Genomic DNA, 17,689 nt, shown 5'->3' with positions numbered 1-17,689 from the left:
ATAATAAACTTTATTGAATTTGTAACCTCATTAGAATTTTGATTACATGACAAGAAAAGACAAAATAATGACATAATTAAAAAAAAAGCTCTATCAAATGAGAATTAGGCGAGGGTTCTCCGAACCCGCCTATTCACATAGTTCATACCCACCATAGACTCCGGTCAGTCAAAATGACTATTTTGAACTGTAGGCATTAATCAGCGATTCTGCCTATGACGGAGAGATAGAATCTAGGTCATGACCCCAAGATTCTTTTCCCTTACGTCACGAACCACGTGACCGAGGCCATATGATGGCGCCCATATGGCTGGCAAATCACTCTGGTTCCTTTCTCTCTGCCTCAAGGACTTAGACCAATGCTACGGAAAGAGTGGGGTGGTTGGGGAGACCAGGAGTCTATGGTGGGTATGAACTATGTGAATTAGTGGATTTGGAGAACCCTCTACCTAAATTCACTACGTTCAATTACCCACAATAGACTCGGGCCCATCAAAATGATTATTTTGAACTGTAGTGAGATGCTGATAGGTTGCGGGTTTTCCGAGCAAACAGAAAAATGATGAAAGTCTTTTCCCAGTCCGTGATGAAACACTACAATAATCACTCAACACTAAGCTAAGACCCAAAAAGGGTGGTGTCTTACCTTGCCTGTGCTGTCCCCGGAGCAAGAAGCCAAAATGCTGCTACGGTGACAGGGTTCGGTGTGCCTGAGAAATCTAAACCCCAACCCAATTCTGGGGGTAGTAAGCTTTCGAAGTGAAGACCGAAACAGTACTGCATGAGGGCATATGCCGAAAAGCGGGACCTGGGAGCTTCCAGGGAGTGCTGATGGTAGAGAAATGCCGAAACTGACTTATTACCCTTGTGGTCGTTTGGGCTGGGTCAGCAAACCATGTTTGACCCGTTACAACGGGACCCAACCTAAAGAGACCCTCGTCAATGGATTCGGTGTCTCTTAGGTGGTAGTTGATAAAGACGTTCTGCCTTCTTTAGAAGCCTGCCCTCCGTGTGTGCTTTGGGGGAGGCTGACGCTAGCACTAGTGAGTTAGCAATCGCACAGACCTCATGCGCTCATACTTGGTGTCTCTGCAAGCTATGTGTCGCAGTAAACCACCTCCGGGCCGACAAAATTTGACAGCAGGGGGATGACGACCGGGTGAGGATTGTGTCCTGGGAATTGGTTCTTGGCGAGAAACCTGATTCGTGTTTTTAGCACAACTTGATTGTCCATAACAGCGGTACATCATCCGAGAAGAACAATGCCCCCAGCTCTGGCCGACGCCTACCTGAGACAAGAGCCAGTAGGAAGACTATTTTCCATGTCAAAAATTTAAGGGCGGTCTGCTTAGAGCGGACAACACAACCGACAAGTCCCAGCACCTGTCAAAGTTTTCTCCGGTGCCCGGTGAACTAGCGGAAAGGGAGGAAAGGCACACACAACTAAGTGGGTCCACAGGGTTAGCAAAGCGACCCTGGCCCAGGCTTCTGGAGTCGGCAGGAGTGTTACGTACATCAGAAGCTTGGAGTTCCGGGGTGCGGCAAACCGGTCTATCCTTGGACCGTCCCACAGCCGAAACAGCCTGGAAGCTAACCACTGGGGTATCAGCCACTCCGTGTTCTGGAGACAGAGCCACCCTGAAAGGGTGTCTGCCAGACTGTTCTTCACACCTGGAAGGTGGTGTGCAATTAGCTCCACATTGTATTCCAGGCACCAAAGGAGGATTTGCTCTGCTAGGACTGACAACGGAGGGGAACACGTCCCCCCTCCTTCTTGAAAAAGACCACCGCTGCGTTGCCTGTGCGGAGCAAGACTCTGTGGTCTAGAACTACGCATAGAAAGCGTGGTAGTGCTGAGTGCACTGCTTTCAGTTCGAGCCGGTTGATATGGTAGTCCCGAAACTGATGCGGGGCATTATCCTTGGGCTTGTTCGTCCAATAGATGCACTCTCCAACCTTGGGGGGGGAGTCATACCTGCGGCGAATGAGTCCAAGGGGGTCCCTGTCCGAGGTTGGCCAGTGACGACCACCAGGGCAGGGCTTCCTTCACTTGGTCCGAGATCAAAACCAGTCTATCTAGTTCCCATAGGAGAGCTCGGTGTTGAAATAGCGATACCAAGCTTACCTCTGTGTCAAACTCCATAGCCAGGAACATCAACTGCGCGTTGGATCGAGATGGGACTTGTTGATTTACTAAAGAGCCCAACTGGTGAAGTAAATCCTGTGTTAGCCTGACGTGTTTGGCTAGTAACCTCTTGTCCGGGTTGTGTAATAACCAGTCGTCTAGGTACGGATTGAGGTGTACCGACATTTGGTGAAGCAGCAGCACTACCTGTTTCATCACTCTGGTGAACAGGTAGGGCATTGTGCATAACCCATACAAGAGGAACCCGAAATTCGAATACTTGGCCCAGCTGGGAGAATCGAAGGAGATGGAAACTCGGTGGGTGCATCGGTATGTGCAGATTGGCCCTGCTTTAGTCTAGCGGGGCTAGCCAGTCGAAACGATGGATGGAGAAAAGAACCCTGAATGGTGTCTCCATGTGGGACCGATTGAGGAGCACATACTGATTCAGTCTGCCTAGGTCCAGAACTGGACACCCGCCACCTGTAGATTTGGTACTAATAATAATAATAACAACCTTCATTGATATCGTATCCCTTCCGGGATCTAGATTAGAATTAAATAAGGATATAAGGAACAATAAAATACATAAGTAATAATAATAATAATAATAAAAAAGAAATAAATAGTAATACTGTGAAAATATTATTATATAAATATTTTTTGGTGTTATTTTGAGGCAGCTGGTAAATTGCTTTTCATGAAATTCTCTCTTTTAGTGAAACAGTCGCTGATAAACTTGGCAATTGCTTGGACGGTTTCAGAATTTTTGTTTTTGAGAAGTGCTTTCAGATTACTGGATAAGTTTACGTTTTCAAACAAAGCATCTCTTTCAAATTTGTACAGGTTACAATTGAGGAAGTGTTCTTCATCTTCAATTTCATTGGAGTCACAGACAGGGCATGTTCTATTTAAGATATCTATGTTGTGATATCGTCCAACTTCAATCTGAAGTATGTGGGCACTTATCCTCAGTTTAGTCATAGATGATCTGTGGATGGGGTTTTTAATAATTTCAAGGTATTTTTCAAGTGCAAAATCAGTTTTCAGCTGTCTGTAGGTACGAAGTTTATTTTTGTGATTAGTGCCATTATTGTCATTATGCATTGTTTCTGTGCAGTGTTTCTCAAACATATTTTTTAAGTTTTTTTGTAGCTAATGGGATAATACTGGTTTTTTCGCAAACATCACTAATTTCTAAAAGGTTCAGTAATTTTTTGCCTGTGGTCCAATTACTGACGTTTTCTTTGTCCAAATTGGTGCCAAGTTTGTAGGCCTCAGAGATCAGAGTGTTTTCATCCATATGTTTTATTTTCAGCCAGTAATTAATCATACGTTTGATGCTTGAGATGATAAGTGGATATCTTCCCAGTTCAAGTAAACATGCCAAGTTTTTGGCTTTACAGTTTACTTGTAGTAGGTACTTACACATTTTGTGATGTAATTGTAACAGTTCAAAATAGTCATTTTGACTGACCGGAGTCTATAGTGGGTAATTGAACGTAGTGAATTTAATAGATAATTCGATATTGTTCTCCCTTTGTTTGCAGTTATCAATTAATTAACAGATTTCTCTGATTAGCATATTATTTCTGTTTTTTAGTAAGGTTATTGTTTATCATAGTCTGTCTGGGCATTCTGCATGGTTTCTTTAATAAACAATGCCTTTATTTCATTCTCATATCTAAACAGACATAAAAGGCCAAAAATACCAGCAGAAAAAAGAATCAAAAAATGACACAAGACACAAGGTTTTGGCAAAAGTGGAAGGGGGATCGAGTTGCAGACGCAGGCGCCGCAACGAACAGCTCCATGATGACCATACCACAAGTGGCCCCAAATTAAGGAAGATAGTAGAATTGGGAGAAGTTCCTTCCAGGCAATAGAGTATGAAGGGTCATTTGTGATGAATGAAGGCCAGGTGTTTGCGAACCAATGACCCTTGTAGAATGCCCCGAAGCCAAGTGTTGCTAAGGCGTCTGTAAACAGTTCGAATTCTGGGGACGGTAGCCAGTTTGGGTTGAGGAGGGATGCTGTGCCGTTCCATGATGGTAAGAAGTCACACCACCATTGAACGTTATGCCAGAATTTGTCAGTGAGTGTTATGACTTGGGAAAGTCTGGTGGCTGTCATGCTGATATCAATCATGCGTCTCAGGAAGATGTGGCCAGCTGGTATGCACTTACAAGCGAAACTGAGGCATCCAATGAGGGAGAACAATTCACGTTTCAAGCATTTATGGTGGGATTGCGTTGTTTGGCTTGGGTTGCGTGATGAGGCAAGGCTCGTCGAGAGTTGTGGAGCAACTGGCGGTTGTGAAATATTATTCGACTGCGATTGACAATTTCCTTGCTGTTGTAGGCTACGAACGAGATCTGCGAGTTTGCTTCTGCTAACTGTGATGACATCGCTGGGGGAGTTTGTTGACTGTACTAGTACAGTGGAATCTCCATTGCAAACTGACGATTCTTGCGGAGTCGAGTCAGTTACGTCTATAGTCTCAACATTTTGGAAGCGAGCTGGAGTACGTCGATTTTGTTGAAACTTGCGACCGCCACGGCCGGTGTTAGATCTTCCACGTCTTCGAGGCATGTTGGAACTGGATATCGTGAGTGGTATTTGTGACAAAATGAATGACTGAAATGTGTAAGCAAGGAATTCTGCTGAGACGATTTGTATCGTATGGTGCGGCAAAACCAACTGATGCTTGAAGAGGATGCGAGCACAGATAAGCAAATGAACAGTCTGGTGTTAATTAATGTAAATCCGACTAAAGGACGAAAGGTGAGCAAATATTGCATGAAGCACAATGTGGCATGGGAGGTGTCAAATATGAAAGGCGGATGCCAGCTTGGTCAATGCATGTCATAATTGAGCATTAACACAGATTATAAATTATATTCATAATCATACTATAAAAAATGTACTTCATCAGAAATTGAAGATGAAATACATTTGGTAACAGAGTGTGATTTTTATAATACTGAAAGAGAAATACTTTATACAGAATTCACAAATGTACTCCCCACTTTTCAATCAGAAAACAATATAAACAAATTCAAAACTATTATTAATACAAAAGAACATAAATTAATCAAGCATGTGACTAAATACTTAAAACTTTGTTTCAAGAAACATGACACATAGACATGTACTTATCATACATAATTGTATATCACCACACTATCTCAGGCTAATTTGCCATTTTAAACTACATTTATCTTAATTTTCTTTAACTTTTAAATTTATTACATAACAGCCTAAAATGATTTGTTAACTTTCATTATGGTGTAATAAATGAAATTATTATATTATATTATATCTGAGATCTTCTTTTACTTCATTTCTGTTGCATGTAAGACATGTTCTATTGTTAAGGTGCCAGTGTCTCCTCTCTTCTATCTGAAGTATATGTGAACAGTGGGCAGGGATTTTAATTTGTAACGTTATTATACATTATTTTGTTTTAATGTGTTTTGGTGATACAACTGAGGACAGGGTACATTGCATGAATGTAGTGAGTACTGTAACACCATTTGTTTTCACTGGCATTTAATTTCACTATTTTGATGATTTCAGCAATTTCACTGTGTTTAAATTCACAAAATTGGCAAGGAAACATTGAGTTCTATTGTTATTTTACATGTTCTTAAAAATTTAATTTAGCAAATTTGTCTTATCATGCAAATATAAAAACATTGAATAATTAAATGCTGTTACAATATATCATTATTCACAGGGAAGGCTTGTCAAGAACGAGCCAAGAATGCTATGATCATTTCTTAAATGTAATGCAATGCACGCACACCAAAGGCACACATTGACAGGGCATGAGGGCAAAAGTTAATTTCTTCCCAAGGAATTTTGAGTGGCCTAAAATCCTAATCCCAAGACATGGGCCATGTGAAATAGACTGATTGATGGAAAACTCAAAATTCTAAGGGAAAATGGATGTATGCTATTGCCTGAATAATACCAGTCATTATGTCCTTATAATGCATCACATAATAACAATAATATTAGCATATAGTCCATATTTCAGCGTAGATGCTGCATAGACACACTTGGTTTGACTTACACACTCAGCACCTCCTGCAGAAGTGTCAATTTTGATGCAGTAGTTGCACGAAGTAGTTAAAGCCAAGGATTTAAAAAATAGCAGGCTGTCGGCTGATATAGCTCCGCTGTTTGTGATGCATGCTCTGAAAGCAATAACGAAGAAGCAATTTAAACTTAATGCTAGCTTCTTTAATATCGCAAGACACCAACTTTCTTGATACAAATAAAGTTATAAAGCAATCAGGTTAGATAGAGGTTTTCAAGAACAAGAGAAAAATAACATTTTTTACCAAAAATGACAAAAATATTCATTAAAATTAGAGAATTGAAGATATCGTCATGAAATTAACAAATCTGACTGAGATCCATCCAAGGTACCTACAAATAAATTTACAAAGCAATTAGGTTAGAGGTTTTCAACAAGAAGTTGAAAATAACATTATTGACTAAAAATTACAAAAATATTCATCAAAATTAGAGAATTGAAGATGTTGTCACAAAATCGACAAATCTGACAGAGGTCTACCTGATATACATGTACCTACATTTACATTATCAAAGAAATTGGACAAGCAGTTTTCAAGGAGAATTCAAAAATATAATTTTTTACCAAAAATGACAAAAATATACATCAAAAATAGAGAATTGAAGATGTCGTCACAAAATCAACAAATCTGACAGAGGTCCACCTGATGTACCTACATATACAACATCAAAGCAATCAGACTAGAATTTTTCAAGGAGAAGTCGAAAATATAATTTTTTAGTAAAAATGACAAAAATATTCATCAAAATTAGAGAAATGAAGATATTATCACGAAATGAACAAAACAGAGAGGTCCACCCAAGGTTCCTACATACAAAGTTACAAAGCATTTGGGCTAGCGGTTTTCAAGAAGAAGTGGAAAATAGCATTTTGACCAAAAATTAGAGAAATAAAGATATCCACACTAAATGAACAAGTCTGAGAGAGAACCACCCAAGGTACCTTCCTAGAAAGTTTCACAGCTATACAGTTTGTGGTTTTTAAGAAGAAGTCGAAAATGTAAAGTTGATGACGGCGACGACAACGACGGCGGTCGCCAGCAGACAATCAGTAATACTATAAGCTATGCTCGACTTCGTCGACAGCGGAGCTAATAAATTTGATAGGGTTCGTAGTGCATTGTGAATCATTGTAGATACTAGGTCAATTCTTTGTCTGTGGTTGATGCCTTACATAGTAATTAATTCCTATAAAGCATATGAAATTAGACAACACTGTTAGCAAGATAACACAGTTGTGCATTATTAGTAAACAAAACTGAAACCATGCAGTCAGCAATTACATAATGCATAGAATGTGTTAAGTCTGATTTGAATCAATTCCGTAATGTAAGAGATGCTTGATTTTAATGCATTTTTGCTTTTGAAATGGACACCATTCAGGCATCCTAAATTAGATCAAGAAAAAATATATGGGTATAATTATGACATGATGTATTTTTGAAATCTAACATAATTAGTCGAGGTATGTTGGAGATATATATATGATTTTTTATATTATAATAAAATGTGTGTACTTTTTTAGGAACATTTTTGTTTTTTCATTGCAATTTTATTTATTCCAAAAAGTCATAATATTCCCTCTAATCGGTCACATGGTTAACAAAAATTGTTTATTTGGATAAGTATACGCCCCTTATCTTCCAAGATTTTACAAGTTGAGGCTCTTGGGCTTACAACTGGGAAAGTATGGTAATTTATGTATTGTAATAAGATTTACCGGTAGCTCTTTTTTAATGTATGTGTCCATCTGATATTAGATTTTGTGTTTTATAATTCACTTTTATCGTGAATTTTGACGAATGTTCTATTTATTACAAGCAAACAATGTATGGATGCAGGACAAAATCATTTATAATAGTGTGTATACTCACTGCATTTAGATTCACCAATCAGAACACGTTTAACCTGGCCTGCAACACAAGTGAGTATCAAGCCTTCCCACTCTAAGTCGTTAAATACTACGTTGATTGCAGTACCTTCAATATTTAATTCAAAACCATTTGACTGATCATATAACTCTTCAAGTCGAAGATACACAGCATCTAAAGAATTGTATAAACCATTCTCGATGTTTTTTGTTATAGTTTCTGTTTCAGTAATTTCAGCAATAACAATAAATGAAATCTTCACATTTGCAGCACTTCTCTTCTGTCTTGACACACCAATGTTGCTCAACATTTTATTTCTAGTCTCTTTTATTTGAATCATCCTGACAGGTTCTGCAGTCCGCTTACGTCTACTAGTTGTATAATCTCCGCACTCAACAGTCACATTCCCAATAGTGCAGTTATAAAACTGATTATCACAATTTCCTGGGTTTTCATGCTGATACTGTGAAATGAATTTTTCTTTGATTTCTGCTTTGCTGCTTTCACAAGCACCATAATAGTAATACACACTTGATGCCAATCTAGCTGTTCTACTGTAGTACCTTGCTGCAAAAATAAATGTTTTTATGATATTTAAGGGATACAGATTTATTTGGACATTTCAGGGCAAAGTAGAAGTTACCTAATGATAATAAAGTGCAGATAGTGATGTTAAATTTGGCTGTATAATTTCTTTTTTAACCCCATCATTATCAGTATTCCTGTACTTACTTGAACAATCTGGCCATGGTAAACACAATTCTTCAGTCTCATAGTCAGAACAAGACCAATTACCATAATAGTTACACATATAAGGATTTGATGGCACCATACTGAAGTCACTTGACGCCTCACATGAAATAAAGCAGCGTATCTGAAATCCTGTAACTACATCACAAGTAAGACTTCCATTCAATGGAGCAGGTGGCACATCACATTCATAAGCTGTTAACAAATATAACAATATTTTATTGATCCAATAGATTTGAGTGAATTGTGATTTTTACTGTTTTTTTACCACACGGGCGAGTTGTGACTTTTATAGAAGTCAACAATTTCCTTCACTACGAAGATACACATTTCTGTTGAATGCTTGCGTTTAAACCCAAACTGAAAATCACTAGTCTCGATAAATTTTTCAATTCGATTTAAAATGCACAACTCAAATAATTTTGATAAAACGGTTACTATAGCAACAGGTCTATAGTTATTCACTCTTGTGATATCTTTAGTCTTATCTTTAACAATTGAGACAATCATTGTATCCATAAAATAGTCTGGCAGGTGTCCATGAACAAAGAATGCAGTAAAGCACAAGGCTAGTAGAACACACAGTATTTGATCCGCAAATATGATATGTTCCGAGCACAGTCTGTCTTTTCCAATACATTTTCCCTTTTCCAATTTATTAATGGCTACTTTGATTTCATTACAGGTGACCATCATATCTTCGTGGTAATTCACGGCATTCACAGCAGATATCACATGATTTTTGTTTTGACAATTTGTTACTAACTGAAGAAGCGATTCGAATCATTAGCTTAAATTTTGCCTGCGTTTTATGCATCAATTCATATATTGGTCCAGTACAAGGCTTTCCATTAATTATCCATACCATGAATGCATCCCTAGCAATGTTATGAAAGTCACGAACTTGATCATTCCATCCTGGAATTTCATGATGTCTTTTAGGTTTGACAGTTGGTATAGTATCCTCAGCCGCTATCCGCAATGATTGAACAATGTCAGCATAATAACTGTTAAGAGTGATCATATGGTCTTGATTTTTACAATTAGGATCACGACAACTCAGTACGTTATTTGGTGTATTAATGGTACACAGAAGCTGAGCAGTCCTAGATTGGTACCTTCTAATTTGATGTTGGGTCACATTAGACCATTTCGGCACAATTCTATGGTAATTTCCAAATCGATGCTGGCGCTCAAATTGTGTCAGACCCGCACACTCTATCTCAACGCTGAGAGGAAAGTGATCCGACAACATAAAATCATTCATAATACGTATTTTCTTAATTGCGTTGGGAGCAGAGGGTGTACTAAGGCAGTGATCTAACCACCCAGTACTACCATGAGCCTCGCTGTAATATGTAAAGTTTACAGTGGAACGACCAAGGAAACATATATCCGAAACATATATATTATTTTCTGAGCAAAAATGTTCAAGTTCACGCCCAAATAGCGATCCTAGATTTGCATTAAAATCACCTAGAATAATAGCATTCGTAGCGTTGCAATCCTGAACAATACAATAGATTTTAGCCGAATAGCTAAGAACATACTGTGAAATATTTTGATGTCATCCAAAAATTTTCCAGCTGTCTTAATTGGTGGTGTTTTCATGTATAACATGAACATCTTAAAAAATTACACCATGTGTATATCAGATGCTACAAACATCATTGTAACTCAATACACACATTATAAAACACAAAATAATAAACTGATCAATTAATTTGATTTTGTTTGTATCTGCACAACTATCCTTTAAAAGTGAAATGAAAAAACTTTTTGAAAATTGTGATCTCAAGAGTAATTTACCAGATGATATTTTTCTTGAGGTAATGAAAAATGCACAAGCCCTTTCACTAGACCATGTGCCACATTTGTGTTGATAAACATTGATTTTCCCACAATCCAATGCGCTCTTCAAATAGAAATCACCGACGGTGACTCCTTCGATATCTTTCAATCACATGAAAATTGCCTAATTAAAGCTTGGAAATGTCTCAGTTCGTACTCGTTGATCTGTGCAACAGTCAAAGTCGCCATCTTTGTTTATATGAGACCCATATATCTACCGCGCTTTATGCATTTCGCAAATTATAATTATTATGATCCTGAATTTCAATAAAATACTTTGCATAGTCGTATTATATGTGATTATTAGTGAATATTCCAGGGAAACAAATATGAGAAGAATACAAGAGGTTATATGTGAGAGTTGAAAATAAACTCACTTGATACGGTGATAGAAAACTGGCATACCACTTCATGGTGTCCATCTGGATGACAGGTAACACTGTGAGTAGCTATTGTAAAAAAATCCCCTGGACTATGGGAGCATGTTATATTGGTGATGGTATTACCAGCTGAACTATAGAATTCTGGATCTTGCCAATACACAATGGCACCATGTGAGTTGGAAGTCTTTTGTTCAAAATTATCAGGACAGTATGTAATAACAGGTGGTCGTGCTGAAAAAAACAAATCATAAATGTCAAAGTCTCCATCTTTGAAAGTAATACAAAGCCTTATAGAGCATGAATAATATCATTAATATCTAAAATCAAGATGTACAATGTATTACTGGATAAATAAAGTTTATCAACCTATATATATATTCCATATTTCTTCAATTCTTAGTTACCCTGATACATTTATTCAATGTTTCATTCGTGATTTTGGTGGAGTGAACTGTACTTCAGTTTTGCTTTGTCCTAAACAATAACACTAGCTAATGTTTTTTCCTCATTCTATAATTATATGTATTTAATGTGCTATTTGTGATATTAGTTGCGTGAAGTGTTATTTCTGTTTTTGTTTTACAACCATAAAATTACTCTCTGTAGTAGATTTTCGTGTTGAATAAAAATTATATGTAAACCATCTTTGAATTAAAATCAATCAAACGTGTCTAAGAAATGGATAAAGACACATAAATAAACCAATATTGTCACCAGCCATTTTGAAATTAAATTACAGAGCAAAGTGCAATAGTAACCTATCATACTAAGTTTTAAAACATTTTCCTAAAATAAATTTTTTTTTTTTTTGAAAAAAAACCTGTGAAGTGTATCTGAGACTTGGAAGATTTTAAGACAAAAACAATTGATCACATGTATGTTTCCTTTATGACTTGTCTTTGTATAAACATGAACAAAATCAGTCCACATTTGTCTGGGATATGATGCTGGCCATTTCTTTCCCTGTAATTTGAACTGTAAATTTTTTCTAAATTCCGGTTTTCCCAATCTTTCATTCATACTCAAAATTTTTGATGGTCAACCCCTAATACTGTAAACAGTAACACCAACCTTCAATTGTAATTGTGAACGAACACCTCGCTGTATTCCCTGTTAAATCCTCTGCTTCATATGTTAATGTATTGATACCCAAAGGAAAATAAAATGGATTTTCATAATTCGTTAATTCTTTGTAAGTAACGTAGCCTGAGTTATCAGATATATTTGGTTTGAAAATACTCCAGTGTATGAGTCTGGTGCTCTGTCCTACATCCACATAGTCCAACACATCTACTGGGCATGTGATTTCAGGGTCTGCGACATCTGGAAATGACAAATAGTATGTTATCAAATGCATTGAACGTTACACTTCAGAAAACATTCATAATACTTGTTGGGATTTTAGAATTTTTACTGTTATGAAAAATATTTGATGGTCTAAAATTTTCTTGAATTGTGAGCCATATATAATAGAGCATTTTCACAATGGCTACACTGCCACTACACTGAGTGGAAGTAACCCACAAACATTAGGGGGAAGCCATAAGGTTTTGTTATTATTACATTCCCTGACTGTCTGGAAATCACCTGAGAAGTTGTAATCATAGAACCTACAATTTTTGTACAAGCGTGCGCAAATGGTGTTTGCTACATTAAATGCTGATCAGTGATTGGTTAACCCAACATTCCATTTTATTGATATTCAAATATTTGCAGACGTGCATTCGCTTACAGTGTTAACATCAAAAATACAACCAATAAATGCAGAAAAAAGCTTTTAAAAGTAAAAAAAAACCACCATTTCATGAGACAGCACAAATTTATTTTAACCTTTTCACCACCAGTTCACCACCCTCTTTTTATCACAAATTCACAAAATAGTCCTGTTTATAGTCTGCACTTTCCTTTTTGAGTAAAAACTGAAAATTGACTAAAATTTTGTCTGTTTGCTCAAAAATCAGGGTTCATTTCCAGAAGTATTGAAGAATATAAGAAAAAAGTGCAGAAAAATTGGGTTGAGAAAGTTTGGTGGTGAAAATGTTAACATTAACATCAAAGAATAAAGTTAACATATATTTCAAATACATCAAACCTTGGCATCCAGAATTTTGGCTTATGTGATTTGCATATCAGTCATCAAATAACATACTAATTTGCATATTGCCAGTCTCAACTATCACAAACTTAAAATTAAACCATTTTTTTGTAGTTTTCAATGTTCTATATTATTCATAATAAAGTATTTTAAACGCACATATCAAGGTATCCCGTGGAATATTCCACACATAATAACCCATAATGTCTAATGTGTGTACCAAGTTTGAACAAAATCCATCTGTAAACAGCCGAGATCCAGTTCAGTTTGTCAAACAAACTGATGTGCATATGTTTAATACTGTAAAATGACTAATTTTCCCTGGGTTTAAATTTCACTGATTTAGCATTTCAGGCATATTCAGCGGGTTTTAAATTCACGGTTTCGTCATTTAGATAATGTGTTCTATGCTAAATTTTACATATTCACTGTGTTTTAATTTAGCGCATTTTTCCAGTCAGCGAAATAAGCTAAATTAAAACCCAGTGAATAATTACCCCCTTTACAGTATTATGTTTGACGTAAGTGTGAAGTTTGAATGGAATCAGTCTCGGTATGTCTAAGACACACAGAGGTCAAGCCTGTTTTGGGACTATGTCCACATGGGACTAATAAACAGAATGAGTTTCTTTTTTTTTGCTCATTTACATATCAACAGTGTATTTACATATCAACAGTGTATTTCTAAGGGTGCAACAAAGTAAACAGTATATTGCAGTATTGAACATATTGCTACCACTATGACACTTCAAAACCTGACATTATACTCACCTTTACAGCTGATATAGTCATCATGGTCAGTCCACTTGTCATCATTTTCACAATATTTTATTCTATATTGCTTATTTTCCATATCAAATCCATTATTACAACGAAACTCACATCTAGTATCGTAATTATGTTTACTCGATGTGCAATTGGATGGTGTGACCATAGCATCTGTAACAGATTGTAGCGCTGGACACTGCACAACTATCAATTAAAAAAGAAAAACACAACATATTTTTAATGTTGTTTGCTGCTTATATAAATGTTCTATTAGAAGCTTTTGACACAAAATCTATGAAATAAATTCTGAAATACTTCTTAGAATCTGTTAACTGTACATAAATTCGACATCCATAGGACTAACAAGGATCCATGAATCAGGCTTGCACTTTTAAATTGTCTAAATTTCAACTAGTTAGCCCTGTCGTTTAAAATATTTTATCCAAAATGACACAAATATTTGCTTGAAAAAAATAATTATTGACAGATGGACTAAAAGTTAATACTGTAAATGTATTAATTATTCACTTGATTTTAATTTCGCTATTTTCGCTGATAAGTAAAATCCGCTAAATTAAATCTACATGAACATGTAAAATAACAATAGAACTCATTGTTTGCTTGACAAATTTGTGAAATCAAATCACAGTGAATACTAGTATGCTCAAAACGTCAAAATAGTGAAATTAAATGTCAGTGAAAATAAATGGTTTTACAGTACATGTACATTTGTATGATCTATTAAAGCAATCCAATTGGTGGTTTTCCAAAAAAAGTCAAAATTAGCATTTTATAAGAAAAATAGACCTGGCATTTTCAAAATATAAGTCATGGTGGAGATTCTAAAAATATGTTTTTCAAAATGATGTTAATCAAGAAGTATTTGCCAAATATACTAGATATTGTTAGAAATCTGAATTGGTTAAAAGATAAACATATGCACCAAATATGAAATATTGCTGCATTTCAGCAATTTTATTAGAAGTTGGACTGGACAACCTAAATGGGTGACAACCAGTCAAACCATTCTCTGAACTTAAACTAAAACAATATTTTCTGTACTAACCTGTGCAGATTTTCCGTGTGCCAGTCCATATACGACTATTAGTACATTCTCTCACATCATCTCCATATGATCTATATCCTGGATCACAGGTGACATTCACTGTATCACCAACAAGATTTGTCCCAGAATGCACCACTGTAGCATATTCTACATCGGTTATAGGATCACATGTGTTAGCTGTAAAGAAAACAACCTAATCTAGTTAAAAAATCACTTTTTTTTTATAACATGTTTTATGCCAGGCAAAATTTGCAAACATTGAAATCACTAAAATTGTTGTTACGACTCCCAAAATTATAGTTAATACAATTGTTTGAAAGGCAGGGCAGACTGGAATTGAACCCATAACCTTCCTGATGCAGAGTGAAAACACTAACCACTGTAGCTAGGTCTCCCTGATGCAAGGCAAACCAGCTAACTAAAGTCCCATTGCTCAGGTTTTTCTGATGCAAGGTGAACTCACTACCATATCCTATGTCGGTCTCCTTGATTTAACACTAACAAATGTACAAGTATGAATTCCTATATAATTGGCAATGTACTACCACACAATGTATGTACTGACACAGTCTGAAATGTCAGCACATAGTTGCAGGTGTGTCTGGTGTGTGTCATAACACTCATAAATACATACATTCAGCCAATGGTGCTAACAAGTTCTAATCATATAAATAATCATATATATCAGTCATGTGATTCCTGGGTCTGTCACATTTTACATTGTTGTAAAGAAAAGGGTTATGTTCGAACATGACATAATAATTGAATGTGACAATTTCTCTAACAAGAATGTCATCAATAATATGTACAATTATATGTGATTAAATTCTGTGTTTTCACTGTACAACAAGGTTGTATTAAAGTATCGTAAAAATTGAAAAGTACCCTGGTATGTTATCTGAGAAGACCATCATGAAGTCAAGTATGAAGTTGGTGAAGAAATCCTCTGGAGTTTTGAAGATTACATGATTTATAACTAATTTAAGTTCATTATTCATGGTATGAGGTCTGCCTACACAAAATGTGATTTGTGATGTTCCACTGCACATAAGATAAGAGATGATAATTACCCTGACAGTTTAGTAACTCTCCATGCCAGTATACAGTACCATTGTCGTGCAATAGACACAACATTGCTGTGAGTCCAGAAACCAAATGATAACCTATGTCACACTTGAAATGACATGAATCGAGTACGGTATTTGCACAGTTAATGCCAGTGTCATCTACTTGAGAGATTATAAGTCCATTGACATGATAACTATGAGCATGGATGACGTCTGGTAACGGATCACATACAGATTCTGAAAGGAAAACAATACTAAAATATTCAGATATATTTAAGATGAACAAAAAAAAATCATAACTGAATAATAAAATGGTACGTTGTACAGATGATCTCCAATTGGTCACTGATTTATTGAACTTGTCTTTGGTGGGGAACCTATGAAAATTACTACACATGTTTAAGGTATAAAATCAGGGGTAAAAAAAACAGGTTAAAATTTGATTTTAGATTCAGACATTCTTAGAAAGTTACTAAGCATGCCACTATAACAACCTATATCATCTGAAGCTTAGATAGAGTCAAATATGGTAGTGTATACGCCTTACCAATGTTTGATTTTTATATATTTGGTAGTAGCCAGATAATTGATACACTACCTTGCTTAGTAATTTTTAATAATGCTGAATCTAATATCAGTTTTTAAAGGGCTGTGGTCCTTGTACCATGTCATGTTCGATATGGGTCTTATAGCAACATACACAACGTGCTATAGTGTATATAACCATGTACCGGGAGAGGGTATGTGACAAGTAAGGAGGATTCTGTGTAGATTACATGTGTTTGTGAGTTATTCAAATGATGGCATCACAGAACTCAAATGGATCATTAAAGACAAATTATAGCAAAATAAAAAAAAAAAATTGTATTTAGATAGTGTACTTTGTCTTTCAATTTGCATGGATTTCAAATAGAATCACAAGTAAATTCAGTATTGAACCATATGGAGAACTATCAATATGGTCCAGTATGGAAACATATGGAGAACTATCAACATGGTCCAGTATGGAACCATATGGAAAACTATCAACATGGTCCAGTATGGAACCATATGAAGAACTATCAACATGGTCCAGTATGGAACCATGTGGAGGAACTATCAATATGGTCCAGTATAGAACCATATGGAGAACTATCAACATGGTCCAGTATGGAATCATATGGAGAACTATCAACATGGTCCAGTATGGAACCATATGGAAAACTATCAACATGGTCCAGTATGGAACCATATGAAGAACTATCAACATGGTCCAGTATGGAACCATGTGGAGGAACTATCAATATGGTCCAGTATAGAACCATATGGAGAACTATCAACATGGTCCAGTATGGAACCACATAGAGAACTATTAACATGGTCCAGTATAGAACCATATGGAGAACTATCAACATGGTCCAGTATAGAACCATATGGAGAACTATTAACATGGTCCAGTATGGAACCATATGAAGAACTATCAACATGGTCCAGTATGGAACCATGTGGACGAACTATCAACATGGTCCAGTATGGAATCATATGGAGAACTATCAACATGGTCCAGTATGGAACCATATTAAGAACTATCAACATGGTCCAGTATGGAACCATGTGGAGGAACTATCAA

The 17,689-nt window shown here is 36.2% G+C and overlaps 1 protein-coding gene across 1 annotated transcript in view; it reads right to left on the bottom strand.

Moving 5' to 3' along the window:
• The window catches only part of LOC144360105 (sushi, von Willebrand factor type A, EGF and pentraxin domain-containing protein 1-like), a gene marked incomplete at its 3' end in the record, with an annotated part of 87,576 nt that overhangs the window by 39,501 nt on the left and 30,386 nt on the right, over positions 1–17,689 (bottom strand). Inside the window, exons 5-14 of the mRNA XM_085500710.1 lie at positions 17,328–17,682; positions 17,020–17,175; positions 16,084–16,317; positions 15,014–15,190; positions 13,935–14,151; positions 12,648–12,694; positions 12,156–12,407; positions 11,079–11,315; positions 8,829–9,045; positions 8,104–8,663 (exon numbers count right to left, since the gene is read on the bottom strand). Of these exons, the coding sequence (XP_085356836.1) occupies positions 8,104–8,663; positions 8,829–9,045; positions 11,079–11,315; positions 12,156–12,407; positions 12,648–12,694; positions 13,935–14,151; positions 15,014–15,190; positions 16,084–16,317; positions 17,020–17,175; positions 17,328–17,682 (2,452 nt within the window). The remainder of the gene's footprint in view (positions 1–8,103; positions 8,664–8,828; positions 9,046–11,078; positions 11,316–12,155; positions 12,408–12,647; positions 12,695–13,934; positions 14,152–15,013; positions 15,191–16,083; positions 16,318–17,019; positions 17,176–17,327; positions 17,683–17,689) is intronic.

The sequence above is a fragment of the Saccoglossus kowalevskii genome, chromosome 6 (genome assembly GCF_978046115.1).
Source record: "Saccoglossus kowalevskii chromosome 6, keSacKowa6.1, whole genome shotgun sequence".
Classification (NCBI taxonomy): Eukaryota; Metazoa; Hemichordata; class Enteropneusta; family Harrimaniidae; genus Saccoglossus; species Saccoglossus kowalevskii.
This window is presented reverse-complemented; position numbering and strand designations above follow the sequence as displayed.